The sequence below is a fragment of the Elgaria multicarinata genome, chromosome 5, assembly GCF_023053635.1.
Source record: "Elgaria multicarinata webbii isolate HBS135686 ecotype San Diego chromosome 5, rElgMul1.1.pri, whole genome shotgun sequence".
Taxonomy (NCBI): Eukaryota; Metazoa; Chordata; class Lepidosauria; order Squamata; family Anguidae; genus Elgaria; species Elgaria multicarinata.
Genome location: NC_086175.1, coordinates 107,172,333 through 107,195,990, shown reverse-complemented (window position 1 = coordinate 107,195,990; position 23,658 = coordinate 107,172,333). Strand labels below are relative to the sequence as shown.

At 39.2% G+C, this 23,658-nt stretch overlaps 1 protein-coding gene across 1 annotated transcript in view; it reads left to right on the top strand.

Moving 5' to 3' along the window:
• Positions 1-23,658, top strand: part of NBEA (neurobeachin) — a 459,425-nt gene that overhangs the window by 236,935 nt on the left and 198,832 nt on the right. Inside the window, exon 38 of the mRNA XM_063126967.1 lies at positions 14,914-15,038. Coding sequence (XP_062983037.1) covers positions 14,914-15,038 — 125 coding nt within the window. The remainder of the gene's footprint in view (positions 1-14,913; positions 15,039-23,658) is intronic.

Sequence of the window (23,658 nt, the reverse complement as noted above, 5' to 3'; positions counted from 1 at the left end):
TGCTAGAGCTTTCATAGGTTAGGAGCGATGGCAGAGAATTTTTTTTCAGGTGGTGCTTTGCTTCTGAGAGCCTGGCAGTACCCATCAAAAGAAGCAAAAAAAATTTACAGAAAAGTTTGGGTTGTGATTAGTTAATATAAAGCCTTAGACAATGTTGGTAAGACAATATAACCATAAAGATACAGTTACTGAGCTTAAGTATTATTGGCCAAAGGCTAGGGGGTCATTTTTCTGTGGATATTGATATCCAAAGAAGTTTAGTTTAGCTGATTCAAACACTGCATTTCATTCAGGCTTATAATGATATAAATAAACCTTTAAAATTATAGCCTTGGAGCCGAACTTTTGTTCTGTTCATGGAACAGGACTTTCCTGCCTTCCACTTTTCTTTGCAGTCCCCTGCATCAGCCAAAACTCTATCTCAAGGGTTGGGAAACCCTCTAGAACAGGTTGACTCAGGGGTGTTGGCAAAAATCCCCTCCCCAGTGCATACTAGTAGTCTGTTGCAAGAGTCCTTTAGGAGTCTTGCAACAGACTACTAGTTGGAATTTTGATAACAAAGTTAGAAAAGAACATTAATGGTGTGTGTGTGTGTTTTAAGCAGAAAAAAGGAGGAACCAATCCATGGGTAAAGCAAAAATAAATTTATTGAACTTTTAAAAAGTCCTTTTTTTTACCTATACTGTTTTTGAGATATGCAAAATTGAAACATGTGTTTCTAGCAATAGGTAAAGATGCCATCTTCTCAGCTTCTCTGCCACTGGCTTTATTAAGCAGATATAAGCTGCCTTCACATGTTGACCAAGGGAAGCTTATATAAGTAGACTTCCTTTGCTGAGGCATTCATGACATCTACGCCCCACAGCACGGGAAGCTGCATGACCTCAGAAGTGGGACAAGTGATATGTTCCCAGTTCCGCCTTTCAACACTTGGACCCGCTTTACACAAGTTATGCATAAATGAAACTATAATCAACAGACCAACTTAGAAAGAGCATGTAGAATTACTTCATGTTTACTTACTAAAGCTACTACCTAATTATTTCTTACAATATGGAATCAAACAACTTAAGGAGAGTGTACACAATTTCATAGTTCTGCCAATGTTAATCAAAGTCCTCCAGAAAATGTAGGGTGTTTTTTGAAGTTTGGGGTAGGATAGGATGCTCCCTTTTATTGCTCATTTTTTTTGAAAAACATTTCACATATTTTTTAATTTCTATCCTGCTTTACAGCCCATAAAAGGAAAATTTGCTGTACTTACAATCGGTATTACATTTGATGGAATTGTGCTGTGGGTAATTAGCTAGATATTATAATAACCATTGTCCTAATTTTAAACCATATAACAATGTAATTTAATTTCGTGTTAACTGTGAGACATAGAAGAAAACAAAATTAGTTGAAATTAAATAAAATAAGAATAGCATATTTAGCAAGCAGCTGATCTATTTGTAAAGGGAACCACTTTATCTGTTCTCTTTTCCTTTACGAAATCCAATAAACTGCTATTATATTCCTTTTAAATGGTTCCATTACTAGGGTTCTATAACAGACTAATCTCTTGATAATTATAATAAATGCCTATAATCAAAGCAGGAACCATTTAAAATAGGAGGAAAGACTGTTTTCCATCAAACACATTGTTGTTCTCTGACCTTTGGAGCATTAAGCTACATCATACACCGCTACCTATAACTACAATGTAGCTTTTCGAACTTAGCTTGTTCAAATAAAAATAAGTGGTTGAGATCAATGAAAATGTGGATTGACATATTAAGAGTTTTCTTTTCAACCTTTCTACAAAGTATGAAGAATTAAATGGATAATGACACTAAGTTCTAACGGGGGACAAAATCTATGGGATTTAGTTAGAATGTAAAGATTGCTTTGAAAAGAAGATATATATTGGAAAACTCAACCTAAATGAGGTGCACATACCGCTGCTGAGTTTTATGAAAGTATTGTTTTCCTTAACACAAAAACTGGTATTGTATTCACATGAACAAACAATCATTTCCAGAGATCATTTAAGTAACTGAAGGCTGATAAAATTACGGGAAATGACTATATGTGATCAGAATGGCTTTCATCTGCATTTTGTTAGACCAAGCATTGATTTCACTTTTCAGCTGTGAACAGCAAGAGGCCAGCTGTGGCCAAAGGAGAGAGCAAGCAGTGAACTAGGGTCACGATAGAGACAGAGCTGTCAGAAAATGCAACACTTTAATGATTAGAGCTTACCCCCTCCCCCCCCCCGCCCTGCAAAAAAAATATCTTCATGTTACAACAGTTTGAAAATTATATCCAATGGATCCACAGACTGTCAGAAATAGTGGGTTTAAGTTATGGCAAATTAAACCTTTGAAATGTAGTTAAGAAAGTAAACAGAATTACAAGACAAAAACAAACAAAGCCAGTCAAATATTACTTCAAGGCAGAAACAACTCCATTTTACTTAGTATTCCCAGATGTGTTAAAGGAACTTTTTATAAAAGTATTCTGAAAATCAAGCTCCCATTTTAAATCCGTTTGAAATCAATGAAATTAACCTTTATTCAAACTCTTCACAGCTGTCCTAAAATGTTCTAAAACTATTGCCAGTTATGTTTTTTAAATAGTTTGCATTACTTAACACACAGTCATTACTCAGGGGCCATATTATACTACTGGCAAGCAAACATGAGTCCATTGTCAATAATGTAATACAAAATACTGAAATAAGGATAAAACATTAACCATAGCATTTGAAGGGGTGCAATTATTTATGAAATGAAAAGATATTCTTAGCATTTTTAAAAAATGTAAAAATAAATCTTTGGACATAATTAACATCTTGATGAAATTGAGACCATGGCTAGATGAGGGGGATGGAGGAGGATCTCGCGATATGATGATCGCGAGATCCTCCCCCTCAGTCTACCCGTGGCGTGCGACTTCCTGGGAGGACACAGGACGTTGTGGCTGCCATTTTTTTAAAAATTCAAGACGAGTGCAGGAGCTCTCCTTTACAAAGGTAATTTTTAAAAAAATTTGCTCTCCCCCGGTCCCGGCTCCTCACAGTTCCTCGTGAGGAGCCGAGACAAAACCGCAATGGCGGGCCACACCTCCCGCGGTCTCGGGATCATTCCGAGACTGCGGGGAAAATATCACAATTAAAGGGTAGGGCGATATCCCAGGGAAAGGGAGGGATCATCCCTGCCTGCTCCCGGGATCCCCTGTGCGTCATATGGACACACAGGGACGATCCCCGGGTTATCGCCCCTTGTAGACCTGTCCCTAGATTCCTGTTGCTTTTTAATGGAAAATGCACTGCATCCTAAGGCTGATATCTACATAAGATACCTACATAAGGCTGATATCAAAGAACTGATATCTACACAATGTGTGAGGGCACCTCTATTTCGACTGAGTGGCAGTAGCTTTTCAGCACTAGAAACTGCAGCAGTATAAACACCAAGTGAAACTTTGTATGTATGTGAAGTTATCTGCTGAGCCCACACATGACTTTTTAGGATAGCGCTCTCAAAGAAAATCACATCATTCCCTCTAATAGTAAACCTGGGTGATTGAATGCCTATAAAAGCCACTGAAAAATAAGCCAATGGCCCCCTATACTTAAAGGATTTGCTGGGTACATAAATATATACACATTCATTTTTTGAAAACAAACAAACATAACACACCTGTGTGCTGGCAGGACCTTTGGAATAAGGGCACAGATATAAGAAAATCCTAGATTAACATCTTGTTATCTGGAGAGTGAATTTCTGGGTTCACAATGAATGCCAAAGAGAGCACCTCCTGATTTTGCTGCTACCTTTTCTTTTTGTTTTTTCTTTGTGTGGTGGGGAGGGTTGTGTGTGAGGATGGGGAAGGAATGGCGCTACCCAATCTCAATAATGCGAAAATCCTGGATTTTCAATTGTTTTGTGTAGGCAGCTCTCAATTTCACTCCAGGGGAGTGGGCAGGGTGGGGAGAGATCTAAAAGAGCCAGAAAGTAAGCAGACTGTGAGCTCCATCAGATGAGTGTTTTATTGCACGCTCATTGCTGGGTATTCATGGGTTTTTTGCGGGTCCCTCTCACGATGTCATCTGCCTCCTGCATGCCTCCCTCCCTTTCTGGCCTTCTTCCCGCCACAAAAAAAAAATACCCAGAAAGTCTGATATATTTTTAAAAACAGAAGTTGCTGCTATCTCCTGCTGTGTGCAGGAGAAGCAGCTCAATCAGAACAGCCCACAGAATGGGCCACGCACATATTGTTTACTTCCTCTTTTGAAAGAGGAAGAATCAGACAACAAAAGCAGGGGCAGTGAAGCAGCGGTAGGGAAGTGTGATCCCCCCCCCCGCCTGACTGAGCTCTAACAATTAAATAAATGGTCGCAGGTCATTAGCCATGAAATGTTGAAAGTGTCATTGTGTGTGTGTAGGCAGGGAAGGAAATGGAAGAGGGGAAGGCAGGGAATGGATGTGCTTAAGTTCCCAATAGTATTATGAAGGTGAGCTATAAGGTTTAAAAATTCTCCTGCCCATGTTATGCCTCATGGTTATAACATCAGCAGGACGTCTGATGTTAAGGGCTGGGAATCTACTGCAACATTTTGTTGTGAGGCCCTACTTGAACCTCTCTGTTGTTAACCTTCTCTTTCAAAAATTTGTTCCTTTAGCTTTGAATTCAGGAATTTATCCTGGTCAGTGGACATTATCTTAGTAAAGTAGTAAATCTCAAAGTAGAAAAAAGAGCATACATTGATAATAAATAAATAAATATCAAATTCACCAATAATAATGTTTTAACTTCATAAATACAATGCATCTTGATCTCAGTGTACGTGAATGCTTCTTTTTTAAAATCTATTGGGTGGCAATTATAAATTGGCTGTGTCTTGTTGGGTTCTTTTGAACAAACTAAATGATAGAGAATCTCTTTATTATAGGGCAGTGCAGTAAAAGGCAGCAATAGATTTTGTATTGTGTACAGAAGCTTAATCAATTTCATAGCTCTCATGAAAAGAAAGGTATTCTCTGTATTTCTACCAATAACATAGGGAAATGGATAGAAAATCAAAGGGTCATAGTTCAAAATTCCTTGATTCAGAATTTAGTAGCTTGACCTTGAACAGAAATTCTCTTAAATCTTCGTATAAATAATGAGCATAAAACATTATACACTTACTGACAAATTCTGCCCTTTAAGTTCCTGGAAATGAGTTTAAGACACCAGACAAACAAGCCTAAATTGGTAGCTTGAAAACCAATAGATAAAAAGTTATGTGGTGTGTTTAATGGGCCAAATTGTGTGTCTACTTTGATCTTTTATGTACAGAGAACGCTTGTTGTTGTTGTTGTTGTTTGTAACGGACCAAACAAATCTAACTAGGACCAAACTAGACGTGACATTTGCCCTTGTGTAGCTGTTTTGTTTTTTCAGTAAAAAGCTAGCACCCGCAGGAAGGGTTGAGGTGCTGAGCAGGATAGAGACTGTGGCATTGGGGAAGAGTGGATTTTGCCTCTGCTGTGGCCCCTTTTGGAATCACTCACACACACATTGGGAGGAAAGTGGAAAGCTCCCATTGCTGTCAATGGGAGCTTTCTTCCCATTGCAAATAGTGTAAGTGGGGGGGAGAGGATTCCAACCATGAGGCTTAAAGCCCCCACCAAATGCATTCTTTTATAAGATGTTATCACTAGTAGTGGCTTCTATATGTACTGGGAATCTTTTTAGGTTCTCAATTCATGGTCCATAGTCATTAGTTTGTCTGTACTGTCTCTCTGTCTACTTTTCCTGATCTATTCTGTATGTTCAACAACAGAAAGATCGCCATGAGGGGACAGAAAGGTAGGAAGCTATATTTAGAAGCTCCTTACCTTTTTCTTGGGAGAAAGCCCTTCCACAAATACTCCACCCTAGGCTGAAATCCTAGGAACTACAGAAGAGGGAAGGGCAACAAGACTGTGATAGCAGGTTCTGCTCTTGCTTGGATGGCTGATTTCAGAAGGTGGCACTGGGGATTATTGGTCTGCCTATGGCAGTTGAGTTATGGGTTCCTCAGTGCTCTTCAACATCTATGTGAAGCCACTGGGAGAGGTGTATAGGAATATGATCCGAGGTATCACTAATATACAGATGACACTGATCTCCACCTCTTGTTTTCATCTTATATAGGCAAGGCAGTAAATGTCCTGAACCAGTGTTTCAGCATCATAATGGACTTGATGAGAGACAATAAACTGAGATATATCCTATACAAGACAGAAATACTGCTTATCTTCCTGGTTCACCCTGTTCTGCAGGGGTTGCTCTCTCCCTAAAGCAGGGGTGCACAACCTGTGCCCCACATGGCCCAGACACATGTTGTGCAGCCCTCATGCTCCCCCTTGCTGATTGGCAGTGCTGTATTTGCACTGCTAATGGCAGCATGGAAGCAGTGGTGTTGCTGGAGGGCACCGTGAGAAGGAAAAGCCTAAAGAGCTAGCCTTGCAAAAGTTGTTCATGCTCTAGTAACCACATGTTTGGATTATTGCAATGTGTTTTGTATAGGGCTACCTTTGAAAACAGTCTGAAAACTGCTATTAGTCCAAAACATGCCAGCTAAATGGTTAACTGGGACTGACCAATACTCTGTCATCTACACTGGTTTTCAGTCTATTTTTGGCTCAATTCATAGTGTTGGTTTTAACCTTTAAAGCAATAAACAGCTTAGGATAAGGTTATCTGGTTACCTAAAGGGGTTATCTCCAATCATATCTACCTCCATGGACCCTGGTCATCTTCTGAGGCTCTCCTCCAGGTGTTTCTGTCAAAGGAGGCAAGACAGATGTACAAGAAAGAGGATTTTTTCAATGGTGCCATCTCTTCTATGGAATGCTCTCCCCATAAAGGTTTGCCTAACAGGTGCCTACGTTATGATCTTTTCAGTGCCAGATAAATATCTTTTTATTCTCCCAACCATTTCAAGAGCCTTTTTTCTACTTATGGATCTTTGCACACTTTTATTTTGCTTATAGTTTTACAACCAACAATGTATATGCGACGTTTTTACCCCTTTCTGCTGGTTGTATCTTGGTTTATTATGTGCTGGTTTGATCATTGTTTATTGTTTGTATTTTCTGTTATTAAGTACATCATCCAGCAAACTCCTTCTATTCAGTGGTGTAAAAGTACAATAAATAATTAAAGGGGGAAAATGGCAGAGATTGCAGCACAGAGAAAAGCAAGGAAGAGAGCAGCAAATGGATGAAGGAATTAGGAATGGTGGTGTGGAGGAAGGGAGACTGGGGCAAAAATGTATTCAGATGGTTTGTGATGGGGCAGTACTGCCATTTTTATAGGATAAGGTAGCTGAATAATGAAGAAGCCTCTGAGGAGGAGAGAAAATACTTGACTCCTACTATAAACAGGGAGGCTGTTCCTTTGACAGAAATAAGCTAGGGAAAAGCAACCATCACAAGATGTAAAGTTGATATTGACTGGATGACACTACTTTCAGAAGGCTGTCTACCTTCTCTTATGATAATAGGCCGTGGGCTTTCCTAGATGAGGGTTTCCTAGATGAGGCCCGGGCTCCCTGCTGTGCATACAGATGACGCACAGGGGATCCTGGGGTCAGGCTGGGTTAAACCCTCCCTTGACCCGGGATAACCGGATCCACTTGTGGCCCAGTTTTTCCGCAGCCCCGGGTTGAGCCCGGGGCTGCAGAAAGTCTAGCTGGTTCTGCGGCTTTTCCCGGCTGCTCGCTTGCTCGCGAGTAGCCAGGAGAAGCCGAGCGCTGTGCCCATTGGGCCGGGTGGGGGTGAGGGAATCGTGTGGGGGAGAGATGGGGGCCAGGGGGGAAGAGCAGACCCGGCAGGAGAGATGGGGGGGAGCGGAGCCAGGGTGGGGAGATCATGGCCGGGGTGGTGGTAGAGGGGGCATCGGACATGGCGAACGGGGGCGGCGGGCGGGGGGGGCGAGCGGGGGGCATCAGACATTGTGGGGGGGTAATCGGGGGCAGGGGGAGCGGGGAACCCTTTATTTTTTTTAAAAAAAACAACTTACCTTTTTGTTGGTGCGCTCCTGCGCACATGGCCCCTTTAACTTTTTTTAAAAAATGGACGCGACGGGGCTTTCCTTTCCCCGTGGCGTCTGACGTGTGGAAAGGAGGACAGCCCATGCTACTTCTAGCACGGGCTGGCTGCTCCTCCCACACGGATTCTGAGGTAGGTCTAGCAAGGCCCCATGACTCTAGTTATGATTGGGAAGGTAGAGCAGATTGTATGGAAAACAGAATCCAATGTGCCTTTAAAATATTTAATAGTACCGGTCCAATGAAAGGCTTTCTTAATAATGTTGAACTCTCTGTCAAGCTTGAAAGGCTGTATACACCTATTAGTAAAGGTGGCCATTCTGCAATTGCAGAACAGTCTCCCTGTCCTGCCACCATCATACTTTTTCCATTTCCCCCTAATACATTCAAAATGAATATTATCTTTGTATGTTGTCTGTTTTTATGTTTTTAAATTTCGTATATTGATTTTTAATGTTTAATGTTTTAAGCTTTTGTTAACTGCCCAGAGAGCTTCGGCTATGGGGCAGTATAGAAATGTAAATAATAACAACAACAACAACAACAACAACAACTTATTATGGGGAAACAGAACTTGCTTAATTACCAAATCAATGTTTTAACAACATTTTTAATCTGAAACTTTACAATAGAAAGCACATTTTTCCTCACATTTTCATTCCTTTTACTGTCTGTATTGAGCTATTTATAGAATATTTTTTCATAGAGAAAATTGTAGCATTATAATGCTGAAGATTATCCTTCGTGTAAAGTTTCTAGTGATGGAAAAAGTCCAGACTGTTTCAGTAGATTTTTATTTAGGCACAGGTCATCAAACCCCTTATCCAGTATTAATACAGACTATCTTCAAGCAACGGACAGTTCTTTAACAACATGATTTCCCTGTACATCTGTTAGCAATATCTCCTTTCCGATGCTTCCTATCCATACTTTAAGAGAAGATTTATCTGTGTTCAGGTCTTTTTCTTGTGGCAAAGTTCAGTGTTCATCTTTTGAACAGTGGCAGGTTGAACAGTCCTGCCTCTTTAAATTTCCTTCAAGTTTAGGTAACTTTAACAGCTTTCAGTCTTTACAGTCCTTTGAGGATAAACTGTTAAAAAAATAGCTCAGAATAGCACTTTTTATGAACATTATTATTAACTTAGTAATACTAATTTCTAAATGATTTTTTGTCATATTATGTAATTAAATACTATGAGCAGAATCCAATGGGGCACTTATGGCCCTACAAAATTCTCTTCTCCTTCAATGCTGTTGCACAAGCGGCCCTGACCACTTGCACAACAGTTGATTTAGCACTTCCAGGGAAACCTGAAATGACCAGAAATGCTCATTTCTAGAACAAGGCAGCTCCATGGAGCTCACATAAGGGAGCTTTGCCGACCTGCTTCTTGAGTTTCAACTCATTTTGCAGTTTCTTCTAGGAAGTCCTAATTCTCCCTTGTAAGTGGGTCCCCCTTAAGCAATGGAATTAGCAGGATCCACTGCTTGCAAAAGGGAATTGGCGGGCTGGAAAGGACTTGGTGGGGGCAGAAGCGCCCCATTGGATTCTATTCTATGGTAAAGAAAAGCTTAGTACACAAGCTGCCGTCTTTTTTTGCCTGGTATTAATAGCGTGTGTCAGCCATTGATTTTTCCTCATCATTTTTTCCCCATAGTGCCTTATAAAGCATCTACTACTTCTAACGTATGCTAACCTAATCAAATCCTTTGCTAATCTGACTAAATACTTCAAAGAATATCTTTTAATTCTGAGTTGAATGTGTTTAACTCTACACTAGCTATTTCTTCAGTTACAGAACAATATAGTTGTTAGTCTGTTAAGGCCATCTGCCATGTAAAATTTTCAATTTCTGGATTTAGGATGTTTGCAAACATGTATGGTGGTAGGCTGCTGGATGTTCCTGCTTGTGCTGTAATGGACATCATCATCATCATCATCATCATCTATATGTTGCCTCCAACCATAAAAAGCAGTCTAAAAGTGACTTACACACAGAGATAAAAAATCCATTATTGCTATAACATAAACCCCCAAAATCAATCTAAACTATAATCAGCACAATAATACAAATAAAAATAAGCACCATAAAAACAAACTAAAAGCATTGTAATACAAAAAGTGTTCATCCACAATACACAGAAATAAGTATGTCTTTGCCAGGCGCTGAAAAGATAATAGTTTTGGCATCAGGTGAGAGTGAACATGGGGCTTTCACAGAAAAGGTTATCTGATTGGAGTCCACCAAGAGAAGAATCCCCCTCCCTATGGAATTGCCTGCCTTTGGAGGTCAGGCAGGCGCCAACGTTGTATTGCTTCTGGTGCCTCCTGAAAACATTGCTCTTTCAGGAAGTTTTCCATGAATGACCAGTAATGGGGTTTTATCAGAACTTTCTTCTTTTAAAAAATTATTTTTAATATGGTGTTTTTATTCTTTTATTCTATTTGTTGTTCACAGCTCTGAAATCTTTTGGATGCATGCAGAGTGGTATATAAATATAGTAAATAAATAAGTAAATAAATGGTGATATAAAATATAAAATAATGTTGCATAAAGTGTGTGAAGACTGGTATACTTTCATCAAGAATTTGTGTTATTCGAGTCACATGCAGTATAGCAAAAGTTAAAATGTGTACAATGAATCTAAAGATTATTAGAGACTTAGAGAATCTTGAGATTTTCTGGGTAAAGTTGCATACAAAATGAATGTTTGTCTTCATTAACAATGTCTTGTGTTTGAAGAAAATTAGTATAAATGGAAAGCATCAAATTTAAAGACTTCCATGGTGCATAATTAACCTGTTGAGATTAATTATCACCATAACGATAATGTCTCACCATAATGTTGAAATAAAGAATGGTAAGAATTAAAGGTTTATATGAATGATTTGCCTCGATAAGACTGGATACTTTTTCTGAAGGAATATTAAACCCTCATGCTTCAGTGCATAAGACAACTGCTAACTGATGGAGGTTAAGTGCAGCCTATCCCTGGTGTGACATTTATTCCATATATGTCAACTACAAAGTTTCTTGCACCTTCCTTGAAAACATCTGGGTCTTGCCTGTTTTCAGACTGACCTAGCTGAACCATTTGTCTGGTCAAATATCTCACTTGCTTTGGGAAAATAGCTGCTTTCTAAGATACCAATTCCATGTATCTATCTAAGTACTTCATTATCGGCAACAGATTTAGCTTTTTACAATGTGTATTTCAGTAAAATGCAATGGTGATATAATTCATTTTCACATGGGAAACAATCGAGACAGACATTTTCTTAAAGGGACTTCCCATTTTCCCACTTGCATGTCAACACCTGTAAACTTCTGCCAGCATCAGTTTTTCTGATCTGATTGCTTACAGGTAACTATATACACTATTGTCATGAACAATGAAGGATGAAGGCATGTTTCAAATTACTAATTTGGTTCTCTTAAAAAGGATACTTTTAGGCTTGCTAGATCCTTGTTTCAGTTTTAAAAAACAAACAAAAAACTTTACATTTGTGAAAATATTTTGACTTGTATTTTGTATGTGATTACATTTTTCTTAGTGTATGGAAATACATAACTTTTATTGCAAGTCTGAGCATAGGAATTGCAGGTTCAATGATTTAAGCGTTCCAAAGTAGTCAGCACAAACAGGGATCAGGCAAATGCCAAATTCTCACCAGTCCAGGTCACAGGCAACAGGGTTCCAAGGCAACATGGCAGACAAGGGGGAGGGTCAGACACCAGTCCCGGTAACAGGTAACAAGATCCCAAGGCAACACAGCAGACAAGGAGCAGGTAAAACAAGAGTCAGAGTTCAGTCCAGACGTACTCATGGCAGTAATGAGTCAAGGGAGCAGTCCAGAAGGTCGTGATTCAGGAAGGTCTGGTCTATGTTGTTTCTAGCAACTCTGTCAGTCTTACACTAATATTTTTATGCAGAGGCTGTCAGAGCTACACCCAAGTTGCAGCTTTAAGTTGTTAGTGACAGCAGCTGAAAAGGTCTTCCTTGTGAGCAACACCCTATGTCCAGAGACAAGGAGGTCTCTGGCTTGGTCTAACATTTCTTCTAAGTTCCTATCTTTTCAGGCATCTCCTAAGGTCTCGGGTGGTTCTCTGCCTCCACCTCTGAGGCAGAGTGCTTGTCTTCCACAGGTGATGGTATCATGTTAGTCACTCCTGAGGGCACAGGCTCCTCCTCCTGTACTGATAGATCCTGGGTATTGCTGATGGTGGGAGGTTCCTGGTCTTCCAGATCTTCCTCCTCTGACAAGTCTTCCAATGTGGGCATGACAACTTGCAGTAAAAAAACAGCAGCAGTAATGTTTCCATCCCTGCTGGGGATCAAATTGCATTGGTTAATATATAAAAATATAGTTCTAGAATACTACTGCAGGACAAAAGAAGCACACATGGGTGGGGGTGGGGAGAGAAGAGAAGTATTCAGCTCACTCCACCATCCATGTCATTAACAAAGCTTTTGAGCTCGATCTGGGTATATAGGGTATATACATGGTGGTCACATAGGAATGGACACTGGAGACTACTCACTTCCGTTACACATATCACATTTGATATGAATTGGTGTCCATACTCCAAAATGCTTACACAAAAAACTGTGTTGACAGATCTTGTGAGCGCATCCTACTCCTGTAGGCAGTTATGCCCGTGGGTCCCAGCTCACTTTAAAGTTAACATATGTAGGGGTGGGGTGGGGGAGATGTGCAAACCGGATGTTGGTTTCTATACGCACTGAATATATAACTTATACACCAAACCACATGTGAAAAAGCCCAGTTGTGACCCTTTCCCTACACCCAGCTCTTGCAATCACTGACAGACAGGTCAGTGCTGGAGTGAGAGAACATACTTTGATAAGAACTTCAGGATTAGGATAAGTGTATCTGGTAATAGAAAGTGGGAAAAGGTGGGAGGTGCTGGTAGCTTAGAATATAGCTTTAACCTTTGTGGGGTATATTTTCAGTATCTCTCCCCCACCAATTCCTGTTGGGAGTATAAAGGCTGTAATACTATATATATTTATTTTAAAATGTATATTCTCCTTTTCCTTAAGAAATAAACTCAAAGCAGCTTGCAAATAAAGTCCATAAAACACAATAAAAACAGTTCAAATTACTAAAATCAAATTTATACAATAAAACAAAGAGCAAGGGGTGTTGAACCTTTGGCCTACCTGCTGATTCTCTGCACAAAAATACCCCCAGATTGTTTTTAAATTTCTTCTTGGGAGAAGGAGCATTTGCAAAGGAGAATTAATGGGCGCTGGTGAAATTAAGTGCCCTTCCCTCTCTCACACCAAAAATCCCTTGCAAATGCCTTCCCACTCTCATATTCCCATTATCTCAGCAAATTCAGTTTGCCATTATGATGTGTAGTTCTGCCTGAGGAAAAAGGGTATTGCCTGTTCAGAGATGGACAATGCCTGAAGCCTCTTCTCCAGTGCTCCAGCCCTATAATTAGGCAGATGCTAAGAGGCAACGGTGGTCCCCACCCATTCTGATCTCTTAAGACATCAAAGTTAAGTGTGCCTCACAGCCTGTCCTACATCCCCTAAACTAGTCTGCTTCCCTCAGGAGTGATGGAGAACTCTATCCTGTTGCCAGTGTTAAAGTAAGGTTCAAGTGCCAGTCTAGTTTGTTTCTGTACCTGGAATGGAAGTGGGTGCCATCTTGTCCTTTACCTCAGGCAGCAAAATGTCTTGGGTCAGGCTTTGCTTCCTGCCCGTCCATTTACCTGTGTATGATTTTGTTCTTAAATATTTTTATTTGTGAGAGCCTAATACTTCAGTGCTGATCAATCCTTACTCCATCAGCAAGTGTATCGTGTAACATGCTAAATACTAGAGCACTTTGTCTCTTTTTTTTCTTTCTGGTGCATTGGCATAGTAGGGCATGGATGTAAAACACAATCTTGTCCAGATGACCCATCACAATAATATTGAACCTGTAGATAACATATAATTCTTCACATTTTTTTGGTTAGCGTCATATTGTTAATTTCTAGATTCTTGACGACCCCTGTATTTAGTAACGAAATTTAATTTACTGCTGAATTAATGCATTTGCATTTTCAGTAGGATATGGATTAACAATGGTTTCTGAATCATTATGTGAAACTTTAATATTGGTTCTGAATGCAAAACAGGCAATGTAACACAAAGATGGCCATGGTTGTTAATGGCTTGTTTTAGCTGGAAGCTATAAAATCATCCAAGGACTCTGTTGGTGTTGGAATAATAATTTACCTAGACAATTACCACATGGTGGAATTTTTTGCAGCTCTAATTCAGTGTTATTAATAATGAATAAAATTGCAATTTTCTCAGGTTGCTGGGGGCAATGGGGAATTATTTCAATGAATATTTCAGCACATTATTTTAATCATAGTTCCACAAAATTCAAGTGGTGATATTTTATACTTTTAAGTTTAGTCTGCTAAGGGACCATAGTCATTAAATTGCGAAATATTTGCTCTTAGGTCCATTCTATGATTTACAATCCTTCTTAAAAACACTGTAAAAGAAAGAAAGCTGTGTCATTAATACTTGTAATTTGATGCTGCATTTGTTAATGGGTTTGCTCTGATTAATGTTTTTTGCAGTAGGCAGAGCATTTTGAGGAGGGAGGCAGAATCTTTGAATGCTTAAAAGCAAGTAGAGAAACACTAGAATATTACACGTTGTAATCATTTGTAATTTTGTTGTAACTTTCTTTGTGATAACTGAAATAAGTAGGTAAATGTTTTATAGAGGTCCTCCATCTCCAATAAAATGTACAGTGAGAATGTGTATGCCAGTCCAGTAGATGCTGATCCTTGCTTTTGTTTCCCTAGCCAACTGCATGACTTCTGGCGCTTAGATTATTGGGAAGATGATCTGCGCCGGCGGAGACGGTTTGTTCGCAACGCCTTTGGCTCCACACATTCTGATGCCTTGCTCAAAGCTGCTGTGGAATATGGTCAGTACTCATTATAATGCACCCACTGTCTAGAAAGCTCTCTTTTTATGATAAATATATTGTTTTTCTGTCTCTTGCATTCAGTATCTTCTTTGCTTTGCATGAAACACACATGTAGTTACACACATAGTAGTTTTCAAGCTCTCCCAGAGCTTGCTAATCCATGGGAAGGAGTTGATACTTTATATAGCTAACAATAGGGCTATGAACATGGCGACATTGCATTCAGGCAAGGAGAGGCTGGTTGGGTCCAGATTTAATGCTAAGCTACCCTGGGTATGGTTTGAGAACAAGTCATGGTAGCTTAGTGTGTTGTGTGTGGGTTGAAATCCCCTCCCACAATCAGTACTCACCCCAGGTATCCACCCTCTGCAGTGGGGTAAGGCCCTCCGAGGTGGCTTACCATGTCGTGTCACGGAGGTTCCATAAGTAAATAAATATGCTCCATGAGAAAATAGGGCCAACCATAGAGATGGCCGCCTAGAGCATCTGCAGTGTCTGGCGACACTCTAGCCAGCACAGGCGATCTCTATGGTCGCTGTCGCATTGGGATGGATGGAGCAGCTGGTGCAATGTGATTCCCACTGCATCAGCTGCTAGGATAAGCGGTGGGAGGACAGGAATTTACCCATGTTGCGGAGAGAGTAAGTAAACCATGGCAGTTGCTAGTCATGTGAGGGGCACACATGCTGTGGTTTACCTACCCTTCCTCACTTCGTAGTTCCCCAACACACCCTCCCTCCATAATAATGTGTATAAGGGTACTATGAATGAAGTAACAATCCATTTGGCTATGGGAAAGGTTGAAAGCACTTTACTGTGTACGGTATCCTGATGGAAATTATCTGTGAAGGTTAATATAAAGGGAGTTTCCTGTCTGGCATATGTTAAGAAAACATATGGAGAAGTGGAAGGGCTCATTCCCAGAGGTTGGAAAATGATAAAGAAATAAAAATATATCGCTAGGCAGCATGTTACAAATACTTCTTATTTGGTTGCATGTGTCATTATATGTGTGTGTGCCGGGGAGGAGGGGACTAATGCCAATAACCACCACACTGTGTCAGTCTGGAGGGGCGGGGGGATGCATGAGCAGGTGAGACTGTTGTACAGTTTAAGGAGGAGGATGTGTGTGCGTATTATTTTTCAGAAATGTGGGGAGCCACTATTTTTGCAAGAACTTGAAATCCTGCCCCCCTCCCAGACTGCAATGCAGCCAAATTTAATTTTAAACATTTTAAGTCAAATTGATTTTACTGGGAGTGTTAATCAGGCCTGTACAGTTTATAATGCAGCATCCCAAACTCTGCTGTTTGATTAAGTTATGCACTTCAGCAGCTTTGTGCAATTTTCTTGGTTAAACCATTTTTTGGGATGGTTGGGATTGCATCGTTTTTTTAAAAAAAATGAGCAAAGAAAGGGAAAATGTGGAAGAGAGAGAATGTGTCTACAACATGAAATAATAACCTAGTAAACGTTTGATACCTTTGTGCTCAATAAAAGAAATCTCAACTCACAATCGCTGGCCATTACATTTTAATGCTTTTTGCTTGGGGTTTTTATTTTGCTTTTAATTAACACTAAGATTCTTAGTGTTCTTGTGAAGCTTCTGTATTGAACTTCAAAGACGTACTCCTGACTCCATGATATGGTTGGTGCTGTGTAGATTTTTCAGAGCCTTTCGTTGTAACTCCACTGATGTGGTTTTTCTTTCTGGAAGAATATATACACAGAAGCAGTGAATACCGCTAGTGGTTTTGCTTTAACCCTTGTTGAGATTAGTAAAGTATGCCACCTTGGCAGTTTTGTGTATTAGGTTTTACATTATTACTTTCCTATGAACATTGGAAGGTGCCTTATAGTAAGTCAGATCATTGATTCATCTATTTCAATAATCTACGCTGAATGGCAGCAGCTCTCCAGGGTTTCAGACAGGAATCCTTTTCATCTCTACCTAGAGATACTAGGGATTGAATTTAGGACCATTGGCATCCAGAGCACATGTTCTACTACTGAGCTATGCTTCTTCCCTAATCTAGAACATTGGTCTTCAACTGAGAGCTCAGAATCTAAAACTGGATTGCAGGTCAATCTAAGATGGGTTATACAGTACCTAGAAGCACAACTATGAAGGGAAAGGGACAGCAAAAACAAAAGAAGGAGGCATACTGAGAGATAAGGAAAAAGTAGGGGGAAACAGAAAGCAGCAGGAAGATGTGCAATATATGATTTAAAAAAACAAAAACAAATATAAGTGGGTCCTGATCTAAACAGATTAAAGACTATTGATCTAGTCTAGATTCTTGGCGTAGTGCTAGCATCAGACTGGATCCTGTTCCTAGAAGCAAAGAGTCTGAAACCAAGCAACAGGAGCAGGAGCAGCAAAACATGAGGGAGGGTGGCATATTTATGCGTTTATGCAGCCGGGCATGTTTACCGAGTGCCAAGCACCCTAAATCGGAGAAGAGCGCAGGGCCGGCCCTAGGAATCCGTAGGATTAAATAGAACAGAAAACTCAAAAATGCCTTTATTTATTTAACATAATTAAGAAAACCTCATATAGTTTGCCTCTGATTTTATTTCGCTGCCAAGGGAAATAAAAGTAGCATGCATGAGGAGAAATGTTGGTTGTGTTATCATTGTTTATATTTCAAATCACAGTAGAAGGAAGTTACCTTTTATGCAGTCCTAAAGTAAATGTTTCTGAAGCGTTCAGTATCTAAATTAACGACAGCCTTCTAGAGGAATTTAAAACAGCTTGCACTGAGATTAAATCCCATCGATTTTTTTTTACCTTGATGTGCGTTTTTGAGGCTTGTGCTTATGGATTTTAATATTAAAACTTTTAGTTGACCTTACTCTATAAGAAAACATCCTTAACACTGATGTTATTTTTATGCCTCTTGGTGATACTAATGAGTTGAATAATTTATGAGGTTGTCATGTGAAAAGGATTTGGTGCAGTTTGATGTATTTTCAGCCTCTGGTGCTGGAATGTGATTAATAAAGAGCTCGAGGCACGGCATTTTTCCCCCATGGTTTTTAACTTTCATTAGGGATGTTTCATCGGTGTTATTTTGATAATTTTTATATCTCTCTTGTATAATAGCAAAATCACTCTTAATTTTAAGAATGAAGATTACTTCATACAAACCTCATTACTTTTGGCCAAAAAAGGGTTTTGTTTTGTTTTTTTCTCAAATTATAGGAGGTAATTCACTGGACTTAAATATCCTCTTAGTAGAAAATAAAAGAGAGAAGAACAGGTTAGGTTTTGTTGTTGTTTGGAGGTTTTGGGGGGGTTTTTGTCTTAAATCTTACCTTCAATTTTAGATTGTAAATGTTACTTTGGGTATCCATATAATAGTGGGAAACATTTTACTAGTTTTTTGTTATCTACATTGACTGTCAGTTATCATTTAGGGGGTTTGCGCATAAATATTGCAGCAAAGGAATGTTTAGTCAAAGCCTAAGTCAGCAAGCTACTCTGTGTCTACGATCAAAGGCATCAGCTTAAATGGGTCTGATCAGGCATTGCAGACGAGGGCAGGCAGCTTCAACCGAGCAAAAAACACAGAGCAAAGATGACAAAATTAATCAGTCATTTCTTTGGCAATAAATAACAAGATATGCTGAGGTCTGCAGATGAGAGAATTTCTAGGTTCCTTGGAGATGTGCCTACTTAATACCTGATTTATCTAAGCTTGCAGAGCCATGAAGATATGACCTTGATGAATAAAAGAGTGCTCTCTAACTAATCTAGACTTAAATCAGTATTGATAGTGAATGCATAGATACAGTAACAATATGATGCTCACAGTCATCAAGAAGTGGGGAAGACTTGAGAATGGCAAATCTGTCTGTAGTTTTTGAACCTGTTCCAGGGGAGGTGTATCAAATGGCACATAGTGACCTAAAACACAAAAATGCAGTGAAAGTTATTTCAATGAATTGAGGGCCTGTAAACTAAATGAAGTAGGGTTTATTTCTATTCATTCAGGCTTTGGAATCTTGTATTCTTTGTCAAATGTGTCTAATTAAATATTAGCACAACAAATATTGTAGGGGAAAAAATCTTTTATGGCAGTTTAGCTTAGAGAGAATTTTTTTCCATATTAAATTTCTAATTTTTATTATATAGTGTTACATATTATGACACAGTCTCCAGAGATTAGTGGTTTTGTTAACTCTACAATTTTGTTATTGTTATAGGCAGCTTACAAAATCATCCTGAACCATGTGGGGAGTCGCTTACGTAAATGGTTTGTCACATTTATGGCATGAGAGTTCCATCAAGCATGACTTGAAACCAAGTCCAAACCAGATACAACCCTTCCAATCCCTGAATTTCCTTTCCCAAGCACTCAAAATCTGAGGATTTGGGAAAGGAAGTCCTGCAGTTCCCCCACCCCCAGCACCAATGCAAGTTAATGAAATTACTATATGCATGGGAATTGCATGGGGATGGGGGGGGGGAATCCAACTCGGTGCAGGGGGAGGCAAAATAAGAGAATAGGTGAGGGTCCCTTAAAATGCCTCCCTCCCCACCTCTTAATTTTGCCCCTGCATATTTTTGCCATTATAGTTCCATGAAAGCTAATGAAGCAGTGCATCAGTATGAGGGTTGTGGGGGAAAAAACCTTCAGTGGGGTTATGCATGGAAGGAATACCCTGCCCTGCAGTATTTTCATTCCATAGCATTTCCCCCCTAACCTCTTGAAAACTAATGGTTGCATTAATTCCTTTGAGAGCAAGGAAAAGGCTCCTGAGATCTCAGGTTGACTAGATCAACTACTCAGGCTCTTACGATTTTTTATTATTATTTATTTATTTATTTATTTATTTATTTGAGCAAGCTTGGGTAAATTCTGGATTAATTTCAGGAGTTCTTCCAGCAGTTTCCCCATCTCTACTTTCCATGTGGATATCAACTCTCATTATTCTCAGCAGTTATATATATGCTTGTGTTGTGAATTGTGGATGACTGCATATGAAGACTCGTTGTGGTAGGAGAGGGTGTTTTGTAGTTGTGGGGCCACCAAGAACATCTCTGTACTTGTTACCAGGATAGTATAATGGAGAAGGTGGTCTCTAAAATATGTGTGGCCTAAGCCTTTTATGCTGTAGTGTCATACACAAAAAGTCCTATTCATGAATTCCAACAGTAATGGCATGTAAAGCAGGGCTTCCCATGATGTCTAAGAGAGAGGAGATTTGTGTGTATGGTAGCAGAGAATCAAATGGGAATTCAAAAATTTTTGTTTGTAGTTTGGATTCTGTTATATACATCAGTATGGGGGGATAAGGATGACCAACTTCATGATAAATGAATATCCATTTGGCTATAGAATTTAATGTATCAAGTTTAAATGGATTAAAGGGGAGGAGGATCATGTAAGTTGCCTTAGGTTCATTGCAAGGGGGGGAAGGTGGGATGTAAATGTAATAAATAAATAAATGAGTATAAACCCGTACATCCATATTCCTTTTTGTAAAGACAAATCATTTGTGGGCACATGGATTCCCATTGCAAACAACCAGAATGTTGCAGTCTCCTCAATTTCAGCTTATCTGTTGCTCATGCCTTTTTAGTCTTGTGACTTATAATTTGAATTAGGAATGTTTATACAAGAATGGAACAAGATAAAGGGGGGTCATTAACTGCTTTGATAATCAGTCCTCTTAAAATGACTAAACATTCCCATCTGTATACATGTACCAAAGAGTTTCTTCCTAGTGAATAAGGTATTTTTCTTGAAGAAAAAGTTACTCTCAAATTCTATTTTTTATTTTTTTAATTTCAAATGCAACACATGTACAAAGAGGGGCAAGATCATGACTAACATAACTTTCTTTGTTCATTTTATGTTGAGCTTTTACTTCTATATAAGTACAAGATGACAATGTATTTCTGGAACTTTCAAGAAGCAGCATCCGCTTCATGGACAGAGATTGTGTAGATACTAATCTAGATATTACAGTGACGAGCTCTTTTAAAATGTGTATTCAGTGGTAAAGGGCTTCCAGATGTCATCAAATAACTCTCCTCTGTTCTTCAGTCTGAATGTGATGATCTCAGAGGAAGCAATGTAAAACAGGCGTGTAAATGATTCTGCTTCACTTAAAGAGCATTGTCTTCCCAGTTTTTCATTTTTGCTGCTTTTGGTCGAATTATCAACAAATCTTCATTTTAATCCTAAATCTGTGTTGTCATTTAACTCATGCATGGTCATCTTTTTTGTGAAATGAATATACAGTTGTTATTAATTTCCTGTGCCCAAACAGCATATCTTCCTTTGAGGTTGTGATTCTCCTGTAAGGATATCACACTTTCCAAACACAATACTGTGGATGTGGGAAAATACAATATGTGTCCCAAAATGTCCATTCATTTAGGTAAAATGCTGTTGTGCAAGTGTCACAAACACCTAATCGATGTTTCCCATGTTGGCATTATTTTCTGATTTTTAAATAATATTTTATTGCTTTGGAGGCTGTTTATCCGATTCCCTTGCTGGACATTTTATTATTTTCAGTCTTTTAGTGCATCTGGTTTCCTTAACAAAGAGAATAAATCCATCCCAGTTTTAAGGAAGGGAGAAAGGAAAAATAGTGGAATCTATTAAGGGTGCAATTGTCCTTGGGGATTGGAAGCCCCCAAACTTGGAGGCATCCAATGCAGGGCGGGAAAAGTGATGGAGGTGAACTTTGCCTCTACGTCTTCTCACCCTGCAGATTTCGCTTGATGGGCTTTTTAGCCCATCTAGCGAGGACATTTTGATGGGGGAAGGAAAGAAGCTGGAAGAAGCTCAGGATAACTCATGTCCTGGCCTTTCTGGACTCCTCCCCTCTCTGCCCACTGGAACACTCCCTCTCCTTCTCGGTTGCTTTTCCAACTTTGGAGAGCAACCAGTGCAATTCTTTCCATGCCAGTTGTGAGGGAGCAAGAAGTCAGATCTCCAACTCCCCCTTCAAGATCAGAGCATTATGTGTGACCTTGGAAGGGGGAAGCTGGTTGCCTTCATGATTTTTTGGTAAAGGATGGAAAGAGCAATCCTATAGTCTCTGGAACGTTCACCCAGGAACCATAGGCTTGCTCTTTCCATCCTTTATCAAAAAAATAATGAAGGCAACCAGCTTCCAGCTCAAGAAAAAGTTTCTGCTGCCATCATGTCTATAAAATACAATCCAATGGAGTTTTTCTATGTGGTGAATGACCTGGTGAAGCCAGGTAAATGGTCTAACACTGAGGCGTAGACCGAAGTATATTTTGTCCACTGGGATGGGTTTGCCATTGATTTTGTAGGCAAAAACACCTATATTCATTTCAGCATGGGGTTCTCAGTTTAAATACAGAATCAAAATGGGTTTTTTCTTCTCCTAAGCTGCAATCCTACACATCAGCGTTCCCCAACCTGGCACCTTTCAGATGTTTTGGACGGTAACTCCCATAATTCCCAACCAGCATAGCAATTGACTGTAATGCTTGGGATTATGGGAGCTGCAGTCCAAAACATCTGGAAGGCGACATGTTGGGGAATGTTATTCTATACACTTATCTGGGAGTTAGTGTGATTGAGTGAGACAAGTAGATATGCACAGGATTGCACAGTTAGAGGCTCAGGCTAAAATCCTGCAGGAAAGTGCCTTACTTCCCTGGATTTATCAGCAGCCCCCAGGTTCCTTCTACTATTTCTGTATTTTCAAAGGAGCTGAACAGGAACCAAAAATTCTTTTAAACTTCAAATGTCACCAAGAATGCAAGTAATGGTTAGAAAAAACAATATTTGGTAAGGCCTTTCACAATCTGGTGTTGGCAAGAGCTGAACTGTTATATTTTAATTAAAAAATGTCTACAAAGATTCTATATGTAAGATTTATGTGTGACCTTAAAGCAAGTTTTATCATATTCTATGTTTTAACATATTCAAAAGAATTTTCTACACTCCATTAATAGGATTATTATATTATCAGACACTTACATAGTATTCAATCACATTGTAAGTGCTAAGGTCATATTGCAAATTCAATTGCATATTTTAGCCTTTTAAAGGCATTTCCCCCCTATTATGTATCTTGTAAATAACGTGATAAAAATAAATGTGATTCCTTTAAAAAATATATTTTAAACAAGTATTTGGAAATGGGAAGGGAGTGCTATAAAAATCAAATTGTGAAAACACATTGCATGGCTTTGAAAGTCAGTACACTCTATTAGCAAACCTGTCAATATAAAAAGTGCATTCCATTTCCACCTCTTGCTCTAATAACCTTTTCTGTGTTACTCACAGGCAGTTCACATAATCAGAGTATATTGTCAGCTTACTGGAGTTGGGGAAGCATGAAATGAAAATCACGTTAATATTGATCCAATTCTTTCTTGCAAGTGTCCTTGATGTCCTTTTCTACTGAACACTAGCTATTTGTTTTATTTAGGGAAATAACTTGGTTATGACTATACTTTGTAAACTGTTTTCAAGCATAATTATTATTAATATAGTTCTTGCTGTTTCTCATTATTTTCTTTCTCAGTATTTGTAATTTAAGGGCATTAAATCACAAATGAACTGATTGCCTCCTTATTTACTAGCCTATGCTATAAAATTACTGTCTGCAACTT